Source organism: Pan paniscus, chromosome 7, assembly GCF_029289425.2.
Source record: "Pan paniscus chromosome 7, NHGRI_mPanPan1-v2.0_pri, whole genome shotgun sequence".
NCBI classification, from domain to species: Eukaryota; Metazoa; Chordata; class Mammalia; order Primates; family Hominidae; genus Pan; species Pan paniscus.
Window position 1 is genome coordinate 18381350 of NC_073256.2, and position 20293 is coordinate 18401642.

The 20293-nt window shown below is 39.0% G+C and overlaps 1 protein-coding gene across 2 annotated transcripts in view; it reads right to left on the reverse strand.

Moving 5' to 3' along the window:
* CSMD1 (CUB and Sushi multiple domains 1) overlaps nt 1-20293 on the reverse strand; it is a 2070470-nt gene that overhangs the window by 648003 nt on the left and 1402174 nt on the right. For both annotated transcript variants that reach the window (XM_034966977.3, XM_034966976.3), the window contains exon 9: nt 10046-10170. In XM_034966977.3, the coding sequence (XP_034822868.1) occupies nt 10046-10170 (125 nt within the window). The remainder of the gene's footprint in view (nt 1-10045; nt 10171-20293) is intronic.

The following is a 20293-nucleotide window of genomic DNA, read 5'->3' on the forward strand; positions in this document are numbered from 1 at the left end:
AACCCTTTCTTCAAGACAGTTATTATTCTAGCAGACTCAGCTACAAAACTCAGCAGAACAGGACTTGTGACTTAACAAGGGCTAGTTTGTGGGGGGACAAGAATTAACCACTGAACCCAGGTTTTCCAAAGGGCATCAAGAACCAGACATTTCTCTCTTCCATGCATGTCAAAATAATTAATAATAATAATAATAATAATAATACAAATCATGGCTATTCCTCATAATGCTTCTTTAATCTGTAATCTACTGTGAGTATTCATCTGAGATCTCTCTCTCCTAAATGGTTATGCATTCCCTGACCTTAGGAACAGTCCTCTTTCTGCATTTACCTGTCCCTCCTCAGCACTGTGTACCATGCTGTAGTCCCAGACATGTGAAAATGGGACAAGATAATTTGAGACAACTGTTCAGTTGCTTCCTACTTACTATGGAAATAATTAGCTAAAACTGACCTATTCTACATTGATAAGTGTGTTAAAATTAGCTTTTAAAATGCTGGCATTTACTGTCCAAATGAAAAGCAAACATGGGTAAAACATAACTGGGTTTTCGAAACTCAGTAGGTGAGTCATTGGTCTAAAGGTCACTGGACAAAGGACTGGATGAAAACATGGACCCCTCTTATACACTAATATCTCACTCTCTAATGAGTCTGTTTTAATGAGCTGTTCTCAGAGAGGATCATAAACTTTAGATGTGAAATCTTAAAGCCCTCTAATATTAGCATTATCCAACTAGAAAACCTTTGAAAAAAGTGATAATAAACTCTGAGTTGTAATACCTTTATGTTGCATTTTCCTACTTTTTAACACTTCATAATTAACAGCTGTTATAAACATCATGCAGCGTTCATAAATATTTGCTGATTTAATTGTGAAGCAATGTAACCATATTGGCATTGTCAGTCTGCATTTCAAGCTTTTAAAAAGTACATCTGAAAAACATCTGCAGGGGAAAGTCATTTGTTACAATCCTACTGACAAGGTGGGCTCAGCCTGTCATTGGCCCAGATGTTCCCGGCCGGAAAGATCCCTAAAGCTGGCCCCGCCCATGGCTTTGTGTCCTAGGTGCCTGCTGTGAAGCTGGCCCCTCACTTGGCTTATGAAAATTGGCTACCAGCATCTCATGAAATGCATCTCATGCATCATATTTTATTTGTGAAGTAACTTTTAATAAAATATGCATAGGAAGCCAGCCCGTCACCACATTTTCAGGCCTACGAAGTACCAAGTTACACATAAAGCAAGTCATGGGCCCAGTTCCTTCAGAGACATTCTTTACCAAAAGCTTTCAAATTAACCCATGTTTCTTTTTTTAATTTAGAAATCTCTGTCCGTCTTTGCAACATATTTTAATAAAAAATTGTTTATTTTTTGTCCATTTTTTTATTAAGCCATCAAAATGGTCATCTAAAATGAATATTGGGAATATTAAGACCAGAGATTTCTGTCTGATTTGTTCATTTGTTTAACTTTGCCAATTAGAACAATTTTTAGCATTTGATCGTTTCCTCAATAAATATTAGCATAGCTTCTGAATAAGTGTAACAGCCTTAAGTCACATAACCTAACTGTAATTATGTAATTCTAACCCTCCTTCTTAGGACATTGTTGAAAGCTTGTGCTACTTTCTCAATGTTTGCCTTTCTAAATCTTCTCCAACCTAATCATCTGCTTCTTTACCATCTGATGATGTGCCCCCTATTTGGCTCGTTATGATTTATTTAGTTATTGCTTCCTTTCATCTAGGGCTTTCTACTAGTCAGAATAACCCTCAGTTTTTCAAATGGCAACTACTGTAAGTTCAGCCATGCATGTGTAGAGCCCTTATGAAACAACCACCCTGTGGCTTGAGCTGTTGTGACTTCTACCAGCCGATGTCCACACGGTGGTGAACAGAGTGTCTGTTGTCCTCTAGCTGTCCTGCAGCTCACCTTATTACCTGGGCCAGGAAAGCTTACATTAATTTCTCTGAATTTCATAGTGGAGAGAGAAGAGCCAACACACAGTCCTCCATCTAGCACACCCACGTCTTCCCCTCCGTCAGCTTCCAGCACCAGAAGGGTATAATTTCTCATGTGTACCATATGTTACGCTTTAAAAAATTAGGTATTTGGAAAAAAGAAAAAGAAGAGTTAGAGAAGAAAATGGGACAGGCTGAGAAAGAAGAGATGACCCAGGGCTGAGCTTTGTACTGAGTAGATCCAACGAGTGAGTGTCCCTTGGTCAGGGAGCTTTGGTGATGATCTGTTAGGGATGTCTGCTGTCCTCCCTTAGAAATCCTCTAGTTAGACGGGAAGGGCACAGCAGCCTGCGAGGCAGGAAGAATAATGGATGTCGAGAAAATCTCTGCAGTGCACGCAGGCCCTTGCAAAGGAAGCGGATGGCTGCCATTATCTTATCTAAAAACCATATCTGTGTTGCTTTGTCGCCTATTGGGGGGGGCTCTATTTGAATACAAATTTATCCGATGTTCTCGGAGGTCACGAAACGATGCCATAAGTTCCGACTCAGAAACATAGACATATGAAGGTTTAACACCTGCCTCTCTCTTCACTCATGGACTCTGCTGCCTTTTCACTTCATGCAAAGAACCGATTGGGCAGCTCCTCACACAGGAGACAGCCGAGGGAAACTGTTCTGACTGGGACTGGACAATTTCATAGCATCCCTGGAGGCAGGGAAACTTCTTTCCTTCCCTTAGCTTCTGTGCTAAACAGGCATTCAATTAGTCAACGAAGTATGTGATTAAGCAGCATAATTAACTAACTACAGTATACTAGTGCCAAGCCAGTTTTTAAAACAACATCTCTCTCCATAAGCTGCCATCGTGGATATCTGTAGACGCACGTTTACACAAACTATAGTAGAATGCCTCTTTCTACTCTTGCAAAGGCCTTGCCTCTTGGAAATATAACATCTAATAGAGAGTAAAATTCACTGACATGCTAGATAAATGTACTTGGATAATAACTGCGACCTAATGTACACCTGATGTTACTTGCTTGACGGTTTTCCAGACTTGTAAACTCAAATTTCACTTACATCTTTTCTGTCTCCCCAGTAAAACTAGAATTCACAGAATGATAAATTGAAAATGTAAAACGTCAGGAGGGAAAGTGGAAAGGGAGAAGAAAACTAACCAATTTTGGATGCCAATGCATACCATTTTGACATTTATCCACTGCATCAATGAATATTTATTAAGTATAAAATAGGTTTGTTTCATGCAATTTATCTTACTTAATATAAAGTAATAACTTATCTGTTTATTTAAATGCAGTTCCAGGAAATCTTATTGTTCTTTAGTAACTACTCAATCAAATTACTTGAAAGAAGAAACATTCTGATTAAATTTAAATTACTGGGATTTCAGGAGTCGCATTAGAAGCTTTTTTTAAAGCAAATTTATAATTACATTGGATAGCCTATTTCTCATATGTTTTTAGGAGAAAATATTTTTATCAAGCCCAAATTTTATGTCCAGATTGTGAACCATAATGAAGATAATACATCACAGAGGCTAAGAACTTCCTTTCCTTCAACACACCTGGTTCCAGGCCTGGCTTAGGTAGTCAGTAGCTGTCTCATCTTAACTTATTTAATTTTAAGCCACTCAGCTTATTCAATTAGAATAATCATAACTCCACTTATGATTGCTCTAAGGATTGAATAAAAGAAGACAATAAAGCATTTGCTACATGGCCTGACATATCACAGCACAGCCAGTGTGGTGGCTCACGCCTGTAATTCCAGCATTTTGGGAGGCTGAGGCGGGTGGATTACCTGAGGTCAGGAGTTTGAGACCAGCATGGCCAACATGGTGAAACCCTGTCGCTACGAATCATACAAAAATTAGCTGGGTGTGGTGGCAGGTGACTGTAATCCCAGCTACTCAGGAGGCTGAGGCAGAAGAATCCCTTGAGCCAGGGAGGTGGAAGTTGCAGTGAGCCAAGATAGCACCACTGTACTACAGCCTGTGTGACAGAGGGAGACTCTGTCTCAAAAAGAAAAAAAAAATAAAAAGAAAGAAAAAAAGTATACATGCAGTGCTCATGATGAGTTGAACACTGAGGGTATGGCGGAGAGAGAAGAAAACTAAGTTTCTTGCCTTCAGCAGGAAATTAACAAACATATGGACATATAATGTCAGAAGGAGAAAATAGCTTTGAAGAAAGGCAGATAAAAGATTTGTAAAGTGAGGGAAAAGGCCTGCTCTGTAAGAAGTGGTTTTGGAAGGACGTGGGTTCAGATGGCATTTGATGAACGGCATAAATGGACAGTCACAGGGATACCTGGGGGGAGGGGGATACTCCAGAGAGGGGAAACCAAATGCAAGAATCCTAGGAGAGAAACACCCCTGGCATGCTCTAGGAATGTAAATAGCACCAACTTAAGGTTAGCTTTCAGGTTATTTGATGTCAATAGAGTATGAGAGTAGTATAAGATAAAAAACTATATTATTGCCAATAACTTAGTAAAAATAATAAGAAGAAAAATATATTTTCTCCCAGGTGACCTTCAGGTAAAAAGTATAAAGCTTCAGGAGTCAGGAAACAGCAGCAGAAATTTCTCCAAATTCACAGGAATTAAAAATTAACCGTGTGTTTTTCTGTCTAAATCTCTGAGACAGTGGCTACCTGATCAAATACACAAAATATTATCCTGACACTGATACTGGATCTATAACCTGGTATAAAGAAGAGTCATCTTTCGGGATAAATGATCTTCTTATTACTCTTTAAAAGGTCATTTCTACAAGGGCAGAAAACACAAATGGAAAAGAAAAAGCTGTAAAAGTTTTTGGTAAATGATGAGTTCACAAATTAAGAATAATTTTTAGCTAACCTCATCTGAAATTCCAAGGCAATAATAACTTTATTCCCTGAGTCTGCCTGGCTCCAATTAGCTTCCAGGTAACCACAGTTACAACTGCCAATAATACTTTATTTCTCTTAGAGGGCTTTTCATCTCAGGGAGCAACTCAAAATATTAACTCTACAGATCAAAGTGCATTAGCATTAAAGAAGTTCTCTACATAAATCGCCCCTAAAGACTGATGGAATGAAGTACCAGCCTGAACATTTTACTTAAAAAAATAGAACGATATACTCTTCTCTCCATTTTGTTTGCTTATTTTAAAAATCTACTGCCAGTTAAAGATACTCATACAGTTTTAAACAGCTCGTAATGTTTTACCCTGCAAAAAATCATAATGGTTGTTTTCATATTCCTAAATGAAGTAAGCGTAATTTCAAACAAAATCACTTGTATAATTACTGAGCTATGACAACCATTCATCTGTTTGGTAACAGGAAGAAAAGGTAATGTTGCCCCCGTTCTCAGAGCTAATTAGCTAATGTAAGCATTGGCTAACCACACCAGCCTCCAGATGGAAGGATCACTTCTGACTCACTGCAATTTATCGAATGCTTCCATCAGATATTCCTGCTCCAGAGAAGGCATGACCATTACTTCAGAGTTAGAGACCCTTCATGAAAATAGGAACCTTGAGAGTCAGTCCTTCCTGAATGCACCTCGCTGGAATACCTTTATGCTCAGAATGGACCTGATGTTCAGACCAGGGGCATTTTATTGCATTTGATAGATGGTAGAGTTGAGAATATGTGGCAGAAACGATCATTATCAGGCCACCTTTAGAGGCTAAGAATGAATCAGGAAAATTCAAAACTATGATGCTGTCTTTTTTCTTTCCTTTTTTCTTTTTGAGATGAAGTTTTGCTCTTGTCACCCAGGCTGGAGTATAGTGGCACGATCTCTGCTTACTGCAACCTCCACCTTCGAGGTTCAAGTGATTCTCCTGCCTCAGCCTCCCGAGTAGCTGGGATTACAGGCATGCACCAGCATGTCTAGCTAACTCTGTAGAGACAGAGTTTTACTATGTTGGCCCGGTTGGTCTTGAACTCCTGACCTCAGGTCATCTGCCTGCCTTGGCCTCCCAAAGGGCTGGGATTACAGGCGTGAGCCACCGTGCCGGCCAATGCTGTCTTTTCTAATACTATTTTTTGTGGTAATGGCAGAGTGACAAATGAACTTGGAAAACGGTCCTTGCTGTACCGAACCTGTCAACAGCAAATAATGACTCCCTGTAGTCTGTTTTAGGTAGCATTTATCCATTTTCCTGGACACTGTAGATATATAACGTTATCTTTTTATAGAAAGTTATAAAAGCTCCATTTTTATAAATGTTTTTCACCTCTTCTCTAATGGATGAATCCATTATTGGAAGCAAATTGAGACGCTACTTAAAAAAGGGAACGGTGACATACTCAGGGTTCCTAAAAGTTGCCAACCTGAGGAACTTACGTATTTTAATTGAAGAAAGAGTGTTCTACAGAGGGATGCCAGCCAGGAAGTGGGGCACAACTCACTGGGCTCATTTCTTCTCTTCACAACTACAAGGGTGTTGATGGCTTTTCATAGTGAGGAAGAAAATCATGACTGTAAATGTCTAAACTTGCGCTGTCATATGTGGCAACTGCTAGCCACACGTGGCTACTGAGAAAATGAAACGCAGCTGGTCTGAGATGAGCTATGCTCTAAGTAGAAAATGCACACTGGATTTCCAAAACACAGTATGAAAAAAAAGAAAATATATAAAATATCTCATTATCATATTTGTATTAACTATATGTTAGCATGATACTATTTGGGAGTATTTGAGTTAAATAAAATGTTATTACAATTAAATTCACCTGTTTCTCTTTCCCTTTTTAGTCTATCTACTAAATACTTCAAAATCACATACATAGTTTGAGAAATAAACATATACCTTTCCCAGTTACTCAATCCAACACTAACTTAGGTGCTCCTGTGAAGGGATTTTGGAGGCATAATTAAACTACCTTATCAACTGACTGTAAGTTAAGGAGATTATTTTGTCTGGCCTTTACATAATCAATTGGGAAGTCTTCAAAGAGGGCTTAGAATTTCCCTTACAGAGAGACTCCTGCCTGTGGACAGCAGCTTTGACCTCTTGCTGGGGAGCCTGGCGTGATCCCTATCTTTCCTTCCTAACAGCCTGTCTTTCGGAATTCAGATATAATGCCAGCCCTACCAATCATGTGAGCCAGTTCCCTGATCTAAGCCCACACATTTGTCTCCATCCTAGTGGATTTGCTTCTCTGCTTGAACTTTTACTCACAGAGTCAACAGCTTGGACATGAGGTGTTGCTGAAGCAAACGTGGGCACAGCTTTGGAACTGGGTAGTGGGTCAGAGCTGCAAGGTTTTGGGGAGTGTCATAGAGAAGGCCTCAGGAGCCTCGAATAGACTGCTAGTAGAAATCTATCTTGTAAAGATACTCTTGATGGGACTTGGAAAGAGCGAGAGACATTCCTGGAAACCGAAAGAGGTGGCAGAAGCTTAGCAGAAGTGGTTCTGTGATTAGGTAGGAAGCAGGGTGTTCAGCGACAAACACAGATGGACAGCTAAGGAGAGCTCCAGGCCATGTGTCCAAGAGGCCACTTGATTTCTTCTTGCTGCTGATACTAAAACATGATAGGAAAGACATAAATTGAGGGGAGGACTATCAAACAAACAGGAATCAGGGCTGGGTGATTTTGAAACTTCTCAGCCTCTGCAGATGGCAAAACAGGCTGAAATTTGGAAGCTACAGCTGCATAAGCATTCTAGACAGGAAAGGCAGAGCGTGTGGCTGCGCAGCCATGCCCTGAAACCTCAGAGTGACCGTAAGGTCAGAACACAAGTATTACGTCCCAGAAAGGATACTTTTTAAGAAATTGAGGGTTTCTTATCCATCTTATCAACAGATGCAACTAGATAGATAAGGAGCATTGTCCCTCTGAAGTCTCAGCAGGAGTCCAAGATGGAGAAAAGATCATCTCAAAAATATGTGAGAGCATGGCCTTTGTCTAACTGAGTCAACACTAGTAAAACCCATCCACTATAAAACCACCTCCTTAGGAATTATTTCCAGCAGTATAAGTTATTATTTCAGAAAAAAATTAAGTTTATTACTTCAAATACATTTTTAGTTCTTACTAAATTTATTAGAATAAACTTAATAAGAACTAATAAGAACTAAAGTACTATTCAGTGATGATCAAGGTATATCTAACTTAAGCAGAAAGAGGGAATCATCAGTAAGAAGAGAAGATTGATAAAGCCAGGCACTCTTTGCCTGTGGAGTTGAAAGGAAGAGGCAGAGTCTTGGCGATTACTAGTAACTTTCCAGAAAACTAAACCAAACACACCAAACAAGAGAGACCCTGTGAAAAAAGTGCTCTCTTCCAACATATGATCAAGTGGGACACTTGAATTGACGAGAACAGGAAACCACAAAGAATCCTCTTCTAATTATCTCTAAGCATGAGTAGCCGGGGGGTTGAGAAGGATGGGAGACATGTCTCCACCTTCAGGCTGGATGGAGCAGCTGTTTCCTAAGTGATAAGCACCTCTGAGTGTGTGATATCTTTGGGACAGGATACTGAGAAAGGGCTTTGAGTTTAAGATGAGAGTCAGGGCCAAGAAAAGCAATGTCATAGGTAAACATATAAAATCACATTATATAAAGGCAAATATTTAAGTTACTCTAAAATATTGATTTAAAAGTAACATTTAAAAAAATGCACATTTACTATTTGTCTAAAGTAAACTTTAAAAATAATGAAGCCTATTTCCCGGATATAAGAGCAAGAAAACTATTGAAGGATTTTTTATTCCCCAAAGGAAAAATAATCCATGTGACTCGTTCCTCCTGTAAATTGGGAGGCTTGTGCATCACCAGCCCTAGTGGGAACATGAATTTTAGTACAGCTCTTTGAAGTGCTTAAGGGTCTTATGTTAGAATTGAAAAATGCACAATCAAAGTAGTCTAGTGACAAAAAGAAGGGGACAGCCATGTGCATTTCCTTGACCAGAGATTGCTGACTCTCCTGAAGGGCATCCGTTTAAGAGGTGACAACTCGCTGTCAGCTGGGCCATACACCCTCCCTCCTCTTCCTGTGGGGCGGGTCCTGCAAAGCTGTATGCCCTGCATGTGACTGACCCCTAGTGGTTACAGGGACCAGGTACAATACAGTAAATGGGGCCAAAGAGTATTCTTAGCTTAGATGACGATAGTGACGTGTTTGGTAACTAGTTATTTTCACAGGCTGCAATGACACTATGCTTGTTGTACCTTTTTTAATAACTAAAATGCTTAAAAGTTTAAAATGTATAAGTCCATTCACGTGAAAAGACTGTATGGAAAGATAAGGTATTCTTACATATGAAGCTTTCCTTTTTAGTCAAACTAGGGCTTTTTCTCCCAAAACTACCAGTTTACATAAATCATTTTATGGCCAAAATTCAAAAACAAAACCTCCAAACCCAGCGTTTCTTTAATTTTATTATTATTTTCATTTTAAAACAACCAAAATAATTTTCTGCTGTTTTCAATATGATTTCTGTAATTCTGGTAAGAATTTGTGTATACTTCATAGCAGTAAAAAATAAGTAATTTAACCTTTGCTGACTTCGTATGTTTTATTAGAAAATGATGATGATAATAATGATGAATATTTTACTCTGCTAACTATGTTAGAGATTAAAGATCATTTATTAATAAAATGATGATTTGCAATCAGGCTAACAATTCCTTTTATTACTCACATAATTAATACCTAAAAAATTCAACCTCACTGCAATAGGAAAGTGAACATTTTTAGGTTTGCGGGATGCACAGAAACCTTTCCGACAGGTCCAGCTGTGGGACATATATTCACACACATGCACACTGTTTGTGTGTATTGATAGATACCAAGTTCTACTCAGTATGTGTGGATTTGCTCACATCTATCCTCAAATGTAAAACACAAAAATATTCTTGGAAATGTTAGCCTCTCAACAAATTCCAAGGAAAGGTTTCTGTTATTACCCACATCACTATGAAAACATACATTACTACCGAATTCTACTCTGCCCATATAGACAATGCTTCATGCTTAAATTGTATATTCATAAAAATGCCAACCCTAAAGAAAGAGATAATCCAGGCTTTACCCACCGCAGGTGCCTTACCTCGGCAGATGGGCCTGTGGTCACTCCAAGCAGCGAGCGTCTCTGTAACTCTCTGACAGGTGATGCTTTTAGATCCCTGGAGCACGTAATTGTCCTCACAAGAAAACTGTACATTTGCACCAACCCTAAGCCGATAAAAAAGAAAAAAAAAACCCAAATTATTTACAGAAGACTTCTTTAGGAAAAAAAAAAATCAGCAAAATGGCTGCTACGATCTTGTTCAGTTAAAACAGCCTAAGACATCAAGCAACTCATTAGGTAGTATGTATAGAGGCAACCCTGTGATTTAGCAAAGGTTATAAAATCAAAAGACTTGGGTTCAGATTCCTGTTGTGCCACCTTCAGAACTAAACAAACACATGAACCTTAACTTGTCATGACTAAGATAGAAAAAATTAGCAAAAATGACTTCAATGAATAGTGTGGCTTTAATAAGAAAATAAATGTGAAGAAATTTTGTACCCTGAAAACAAGATGAAGTTGGATGTCATTCATCATGAATAAATATTTTACAAAAACAGGAAGTAAAAAAGTCTAGGTTAAGAAAATATGTCAGTAAAGACTGTATTTTGCTATCACACATGTTAATTATATTTAAAAGAAAGCTAGTGATATTTCAGAAATTCTTATAGGAACAGAATATTTTACTTTTCTTTTGTTTGTTTGTTTGTTTGTTTTGTTTTGAGACAGAGTCTCACACTGTCATCCAGGCTGGAGTGCAGTGGCACGACCTTGGCTCACTGCAACCTCCGCCTCCGGGGTTCAAGCTATTCTCCTGCCTTAGCCTCCTGAGTAGCTGGGACTACAGATGTGCACAACTATGCCCGACTAATTTTTGTATTTTTAGTAGAGACAGAGTTTCACCATGTTGGCCAGGCTGGTCTTGAACTCCTGACCTCAAGTGATTCACCTGCCTCAGCCTCCCAAAATGCTAGGATTACAGGCGTGAGCCACTGCACCCACCTGTGTTTTAGAAGAAAGCAATCCATCCAGCCTGGATTTAGAGAAAAAACTGCCCTGGCTCCAGAGCTGCATTTGCAAACATGGAGTTCTACGGTTGTAAACATTAACAAGACACTGTCACAGAACACCAACTGGACAGCTGCATTCAAAAGTGTGAGAGGCAGAGATCAGGTTTGAACACCACCCAGTTACTTCTTCTGAGCCTGGCTTCTGGCATTGAATTAAATGTAGCCTTATTTAACTCTCTGACAAGCGCACTGTTACAAGAGGAAATTCTACTCATGTTTTTAGCTTGAGAAACCACTGGTTGATGTTGAGGAAACAGAATTGAAATAAGGAGATTTGAAGGAAAAGAAGCACAGTTGTCAGTGTGGATGGATGAAGTTAATCATAGCGACAAGATAGGGGAAACATAAATAGATGCTTTTCTTTATTGCTTAGTGGAAAAAAAATCCATATCTATAATATCAGAGTGAATATCATTCAAGTAACATTGCACCAGCATCCCCCACGGCATCTATGTAACACTCTCCGGGGATTGCCATGGATGTCGGCAACAGCCATCAAATCAGAGTCAAAGCAACTGGGAAAATTCTAGGTAAACAAAATTAAACACCTTTCTTTTCTAAAGGGGCGTCTCATCTTAATAAAACTTAATATACAAAAGCTTATTTAAGAAAATAATGAAGAGAATTCAAAAGATGTAGACTTTTCCAGATTTATCTGTCTAGGAAGTTCTTTTTTTCACCAGGAATCTAGGACAACTAGAGTTCTATGGAACTAATTTTGAGAAACCCGGCATCATAAGAACATAATACATACTAATTTTAAATGTGAAAAATACAAAAAAACAAAACCCAGTTGTGTTTCCCATTTTCATTGCTAGCCATCACAGTTATTTAAGATATCTGTAATTGTAGACATATTCTGCCGCCATAGTTTTTGATCATTGATCTGTGTTTAAACCTTATTTAAGAAATTTTTTTAAAAAAATTGTTATATCTTTGTGTTTTCGATTCCAGGTATCAATCTCCAGTTCTTTCTATTTACCTACATTTTAATATCCATAGTTTTCATCATTCTTCCAATATATTGTCATTGAACATCTGCTATGTGTCACACTCTAAGTACCAAAGCGGCAGAAGTGAAGAGCACAAAGCCACAATCTCATATAGAAAACATAATAGTTAAGAAAGAAAAAAATAACCAAACCAAACATAAAGAAAACAAAAAAGTGTCATAAAGCACCATGAAGAAAATAAATAAAATGACATGAGAGTCCTCGGGTAGGAAGAGTTGGAATTTGAGTGTGGCCACTTCTTCAATGATCCCCTTAACCTGAGGCACTGATATTCAGTGTAATATTCCAGGGGAGTTCAAACAGAAAGGGAGGGATGGGGGGAGCATTGCTTCACCTTAGCAAGCACCATATTTCAACGACTGCAGCACATCCATCCTTAGTCATGGAGGGCTCTCTGCTCCTATAACACCTCTATCTTTTTCATGCATTTTTTTCCTACATCTAACCAATATTCCTTTACGTATCAGTAGCAAATTGTATTCTGTTTTGAGAAAAACAATCAATAAGCCTAAACCCCCAAAGCGCAGACAACACAGGTAAAAATAGACAAACGAGATGACATCAAACTAAAACCCTTACGCACAGTAAAGGAAACAACCAACAGAGTGAAGAGACACCCTACAGAATGGGAGAAAATGCTGGAGAACAAAATACCTGGTAATGAGGTCATATCCACAAATACAAAGAACTCAAACAAGGGAATCACAAGAAAACAAATCACCCATGTAAAATATGGGCAAAGGACCTGGATAGACATTTCTTTAAAGAAGACATAAAAACGACCAACAGGTATATGGAAAGGTGCTCCGAGTCACTAATCATCAGGGAAATGCAAATTAAAACCACAGTGAGATATCAACTCACACCTGTTAAGATGGCTATTATCAAAAAGACAAAAAATAATAAGCGTTGGTGAGGATGTGGAGAAAAGGGAACCCTTGTACATTGTTGTTAGAAATGTAAAATATGTAAATTAGCATACTCATTATGGAAAATACTATAGCGGTTGCTGAAAAAATTAAAAATAGAACTACAACATGATCTAGAATTTCACTTCTGATCCTATATCAGAAGGAAATGAAATCAATACGTTGAAGAGATATCTGCACTCTCATAGTCACTGCAGCGCTACTCACAATAGCCAAGTCGTGGAATCAATGCAGGGGTCCAACACTGGACTGAGAAATGGATAAAGAACATGTGGTGCGTGTGTGTGTGTGTGTGTTCATGCATGTGTGTACACAATGGAATACTATTTAGCCTTTTTTAAAAAAGAGGAAATCTTGCCATTTGTGACAACACAGTTGATCCTGGGGGAAACTATGCAAAGTAAAATGAACCAGGCACAGAAAGACAAGTACTGCATGATCTCATTTCTATGTGAAATCTGGAAAAAATAGAATTCGCAGTAGCAGAGTGTGGGTATCAGGGGCTGGAGGCAGGAGAGGAAACAAATAATACAAAATTTCACTTAGGAGAAATCAGCTCAGGAGATCTACTGCACAGCACGGTGACTGTAGTTAATAACAGCATATTGTATACTTGAAAATTGTCTGGAGAGATTTTGAAACTTGTCACCATGAAAAATGACAAATATATGAAGTAATGGGTATGTTAATTAGCTTGATTTGACCATTTCACAATGTATTCATATTTCAGACTGTCATGTACACCATAAATATCTACAGTTTTTCTCAATTTTAGAAAAGAAAATATCACCACTCTGACTAATTGATTTCATTTCTGGCAATATATGTTTATCATCCAAAATATAGGAAATTTCTGGTCAGTGATATTCTTCGGAAGACATTAGAGTGTCCAATAACAGGACTGTGCTTGACTAAATTTTTTTGGATATATTTGAAAGAATGCAACATCGCTTTATAAAAGGCAAATATAAAATATATGTAGCAATAAAGAAAAATAAAAAGGACATATGTATTAATATAGAAAAAGAAAAAAGAACAATACAAAATTGTATGTACTCAAAATAACAATGATCTCTCTCTATCTATATCTAAATATTAGGAAGATAAGCACAACCCATTTTTGAGTGGTAGTATCACAAGTATCACAATATAAATTTTTGTTTATATATTCAAATGATTATATTTTTTCCTGATTCTATTACTTTACAATTTAAAAGTTAAAATAAAAACATTTATGCTGTTTCTATTACACTGTTCCTTTCTTCTCACCCATCCAGGTAGTCATGGGCACTCTCCAGGACCTGAACTCGGCTCTTACTCTTCTCAGATTTCCACCAGAGCAAAGTTTTCAAAGACTAGTTCGGTGGAGAGCGGAGGATTGCTCCTGAGCTTCCACAATCATCACCTGGTATCACAAGCTAGTCCAGAAATCTCTGCGCACATTCATATTCAGTACATTGAGAGTACAGTATAGAACTCATTCCATAATTACGATCATGAAACCTTTTTGCAAATTATCGGAAATAGCCATCAATAGAATATGGAAGCTTCTCTAATTTCAAAGCATTAAAAATATTAAAAGGAGCAACCTCTTCATTTGATTGCAGCTGGCAAACAGAGGCAATATGGGTAAACGCCATTCCAGCAGCACAGCCGAGGAGGAGACTCCACGTGGGAATAAATCAAGTTGAGGCAGAAACTAAATAAGACCCCAATTCTAATGTATTAAATCAATCTTTTGCTCTCATTTTATCTAACACATGAATCAGCTCAATTTAAAAGCCATGTGTGCTTTCAACTTCAAATATATAATAAACTAAGTTTTCACTGATTTATGATTACTATATTTGAAGTAATATATATCAGATATAACATTAGATAATCTAATTTGGTTTTCTGGAAAGAAGTCTCAGAGGAAAATTCCAGGAAAAAAAAGCTAGCAGTACCTTTCTATTGGCAAGTTACTTTAGTCCACCCTAGATTAATTACGTTGCAGAATTTAGACAATTGTTAGTAGGTAGTAACTGTAAGAAATACTGGAGAACTGATTTTGTGTAAGATCAACATACATGGTACACTGACAATAAATATCACACAGCAAAATTTAACTCAAACAAAGCAGCAAAATTTTGACTTTTAAATTAAATACAATAGGGAAACATAGATTTTCTGCTTCTTCAATGCTTAACACTTCTGAAATTGCTCCATATTTGATTTCAGAAGACATTTATCACCATATATTTCACTTTACCACAGTATAAAGACTCTTTCTAAGTGAGTAAACTATTTCCAAACACGCTTTAGTTGTAATACAAGCAATTTCTAAATATGGTTGTCATAGAGCATAACTATTTGTGAACTTATTCAACATTGGTATCATAACTATTTTTGAAAAATAATTTGAGGTGACTCGAAGGTTAAACTAATGTTCAAAACAGGAAACGGGTTGACTTAGCTGTCCCGTTTACCAGAGATTGCACTAATCTACTGACTGGCTAGGTAAGGGTCTCCTACCTCTCTTTTCAACCCACACTGCTCAGCGTCTACTGAATCTGCTGATGCAACCAATAGATAGATAAGAGATAGATGATTGATAGATAGATAGATGATAGAGAGATTAGATGACAGATACACAGATAAACGGAGAGACAGATGATAGACAAAGAGATGGATGGATGGATAGATGGAAAGATGGAAAGATAGATGGATAGATAATGAATGGATAGATGACAGGTAGATAGATTAGATAGATAAATAGAAGATAGATGAATAGATGGATAGATGATAGATGGATGGAGGAATAGATGGATTAGACAGATAAATAGATGGATAGATACATAGATGCATGGATAGATGAATGGATGGAAAGATAGATTGATAGATAACAGATGGATGGATAGATAGATGATAGGTAGATAGATACATAAATAGATGACAGACGAATAGATGGATAGATGATTGATAGATGGAGGAATCGACAGATTAGATAGACAGATAAATAGATGGATAGATACATAGATGGATAGATAGATGAATGGATAGGTAAGTAGATATCCATCTGGTTAGGTAGATAGATTGACAGATGACAGATAGATGGATAGAAAGATAAATAGGTGGATAGATAGATACATAGATGGATAGATAGCTACAGAAAGACAGATGTATATCTTTCTGTGTTAAAAAATCCACTTCAAACATTCACTTCAATATTCATAAATATAAAAGGAATATATATATATTATTAGGTATCGAAGGTAGGCATTTAAACATTTTTGCATCTTCAGCAAAAAGAAAAAATACATTAGGTAAAATGTTTTTCAGTCTCAAGCAGCAGAAAACACAAAAATTTGAGGAAACCTTTTCTTCAGTGTGACATTCAAACCTAGATTTGCCATATTTGCCCTTGTAAAATGGAGATGGATGGCATAGGGGGCAGTAGCTGCAGCCACACTTTATCAAAGGTTTAGAAATGTTGCTTGAATGAAAGTATTTGCTTAAGAGGAACAAAGCTGTGAGTAGGAGGAAGGGTGAATGCTGAAGGGTCTATGTGCGTGTTTACGTGTGTGTGCACATCCGTGTGTGTGTGTGTGAGTATGCACAACTTTGATTTTTTTTCCCCCTGTATTTTACAAAAACTCTGAGGACTTTTGTCCTGGCATAGCACACGTTAAAAGTTACAGACTTCCAAATTCAGTGGGATCCAGGTGTACCTCATGAAATAGGTGTAAAGGAGATGCGAAGGTACGTTCTCCCACTTCCTGCTTCTCCACTATAAGAAATAAAATCAAAGCCCACAGTGTGGAATGGCTGAGTTGCCCAAACAGCAAAGGTGGTGGCCTGCCCCTCCCTGCAGGCACCCCATCCCAAGGAGAAGTCAGAACTCCTGGCCTGTGCTTGGATATAGGCAGGAGAGGATGGAAGCCCTGGCTGGGGGGTCTCGCCCAGTGAGAAGGAATGGAGCTGAGTCCTGCTTAAAGTGGTCTGGCTACCGCCAGAACTTGTCACTGGAGCTGTGGTGATAAGTGTGATGGTGGCGTGAAGGCTGTGGAAGCCCAGTGTCATGTTTCCCCACCATACTTGGGACCAAGACCCAAGCTGGGTGAGGAGACATAACAAGACAGAACCCCCGCGTTGTGTCTGTGTCTTCAGGGGTAACGCAGGACTCCTTAGTTCCCAGCTGTGGCCTCATGGAGAAGCCCCTGTGTCTCCTGGTGCTTCACAGAGTCTGGAGAAGGCGGGAGGAGCCCGTGATGGAGAAGGTCAAGCCCATGAGCCTCCCCCAGGTCCACCTGCCTCCAGGGCAGAGGCCTAGGGAAGGTTATGACTGGGAATGAGTGGCACAGGTGGGATGGAGGAGAGATGCCTGCTCTCACTAAGGCCAAAATGCCCTCTCCACAGCCCGGGCCCTTAACATCCTTGAGAGAGAGTGAAGGGATGTCCAGATCTGACTTTTAACCTGCTTCACTGGGAAATCAGTAATTTTAACTCTTTTAACAATGAACAGATAAAGTTTTCTGACTCAGACAAAATGAGGATCCCACAAAAGAAATTACCAATCACAGTACAAATGAAATTACATTTTATACATCAGAATTTATAGACTTATTAATTCAACTTCATATATCCATTTTAACTTACTTTGCAAATAACATTGCTATTCTTATTATATATGGGTCATTCTCCCATCTTTGCCATCTCTTTCTCCCTATCTCCCTCTCTCTTTCTCTGTTTTTCTCTTTCCCTGCCTTCCTCCATCTTACTTGATTTTCACATTAAAACACTGCTTTTTCCCAATACATAGAATGAGTTATATGGGGAGTTTCCTGACCAAGGTGCTAAAAAGTTTCCTGGAAACGCTATTAGAAAGACGACAATGTTTTTCTAACTTTAGAGCAACAGAGTGACGTTTGATTCAAGAAAAGGAATGAGAGAGGAAAAACCAACCAGAACACCTCTAATATTCTTCAGCATCTTGAGAACATTTAGCTGCAAGTCTCAGGCCACACACAAATGTCCCCAGGGCCTCCTAGAGTGCCAGACACATCACAGACACTCAACGAACAGAAGTTGAGTGAATGAGTAAAGCAAAGCCACTTTCCTGTGGCCATATAAGTCAATTTGCAGGTAAAATGAAGAGAAACAATGCAGCAACCAAATCCACCTCCTCACTCTTCACTCTTTCCCCTGGGCCTCTGCTATGCCTGACCTACAGGGGTTTGGCACTCATTTATGGCCATCCCCAAATGGACCAGACATGAGGCGAGCCCTGGACCATATTAATGAGCTGCTAGTGTAAGAGATACTTCATCAAACAGCTCTTGGTCAATATATTAAATCTAAATTGCTATGGGAATATTAACAAAAAAGAACTGATTTGCCTTTAGTAAAAAGATAAGAAGAACTTATGCTGGAAACTGAAATTTGGGTTAGGTCTTGAAAGATGCATAGAATGTATTTTTTTTTTCCAAAATGAGTATATGTGTTCTGGATTAAAAAACCACCACAGCAAAACCCTGTTGGTAACAAAACTGAGGTTTGTTCAGACAACTGCATATAACTTGGTTTGTCCAGAAATGTTTTTCAAAGGTTATTTCCATTACCATGGAGGCTATCTCCGACCTTCCTGTTTTGAAGTTGCACGCTGTCCTTCCCCAGTAGATACAATGACTTAGGTTTATACCCTCTGCCTCCACTTCACCTCCCTTCTCTCACTTCTGAGGCATATAACTTAGTTCCTTTATTGCTCCATCTCAGGTTTAGTCTCAGGATATTAACACAGAGCCCAGCAGTATGGAAGAGTGGGAGGCTTGGGAGAAGAGGCCACTTGGGAAGGGGTTAATCTCTGAGGGAACCGCGGTGTGTCATTCACCTTGAAATCTCTCACAGCTTCCAGCACTGTGCATGGAGCTTCTGAGAGCCTTGCAGTAAATACCTTTGGAACTAATGAGAGCACAAACCGGGAGACAGAAGCAGGAATTCAGAACATCTCCTAGATGTGGAAGAAGCCTCTGAACTGAAGGGCTTTAGGAGGAAAAACACAACCCGGCCTCTGTGTCCAGTCTCTCAGCATCCACATGGCACGTGCACCCTTGGGAACATTCTCTATTTTAAAATAAATGCTTTAGGTATCCTCTCCGATTCTCCTATAAGGGAGTTTTTACACTACTCAGACGGGAACTTGGACACTTCACCGGATGGCCTCTGCTGAGGGATGCCCCTTAGGGACATGATCCTAATAAACAAGACCAGGAAGGCTGGGAAGACCATTTGCAGGCAAGCCAGCCACACGCTAGGGAAACACTGTCTCACTGTGCGACTTGCTCAGCATTCCAGAAAATGCCATCATCCGAGAGATGAATGTGCGTCTGCTGTGGATACTGAAATGCCTTTTATTACCCTTTTGATTTTCACACATAATGTGTCATTTCTGGGTCATTTTTTCTTTTTATAGTGGCAATTTTTAGACTCATTTCTTCAAGCCTTAAGGCAATTTAACACCGCTAAAAATGCATCAGAGAGTAGATGGATCTCTCTAGCCTGAGGAAAGAAAGGAAACTAATATTTTATGTGATTTTTAGATACTGCGTGTTAGCAATAGCCCAACAAAGATCCCTTAATGACAATCAAAATATAGGATGCTTCCAGGGTATAAGCAACAGTAATACTCTTGCAAGGAGCTTGGAGTGATTGGCAATTTCCAGCTGTGACTAGCTCTCAGAAGCACCGCACTGACAATGAGGTGTGAATTTTTGTGTGAGGGAATTTGATTTAAATGTTCCAAGTATGTTATAAGTTCATGTAAACCTGCCATTTGCTAAACAAAAGGACTTTGTCATGCGAAGTAGAAAAATTAAATCCTCATGTTCACCCACCTATCTATACAAAGGCAGAAGCTATTTGCACACTGTGTGAACCTGAAAGAGGGTTTGGATGCAGCCAGGACTGAGGGGAATTACGGCTTGGGAAGGAGCTTTGCCCGCAAGCCCCTCTCCCATCTTCTTCTCTTTTGTGTCTCCCTGAGATCCAAGGTGAAAGCCCCTTTGCCTCCCTCCTGACAATTTATCAGGGCTTTGAGGACAGCAACGTCAGCGCCTATTTTCCACGTGGGCTTAGGAAGCCAGAGGAGACTCTTCGAACTCTAGACCAAAAGGTGTTTTGCGGATCATGCTCTTTGATCTGTAGCTCGAGTGAGGAAACAGTGAGGCGTGTCAGAGGCAGAGAGATGGGAGAAGCAAGCAGAGCTCCAGCAGCCTGCACCACTGCCCCGGCAGCCTG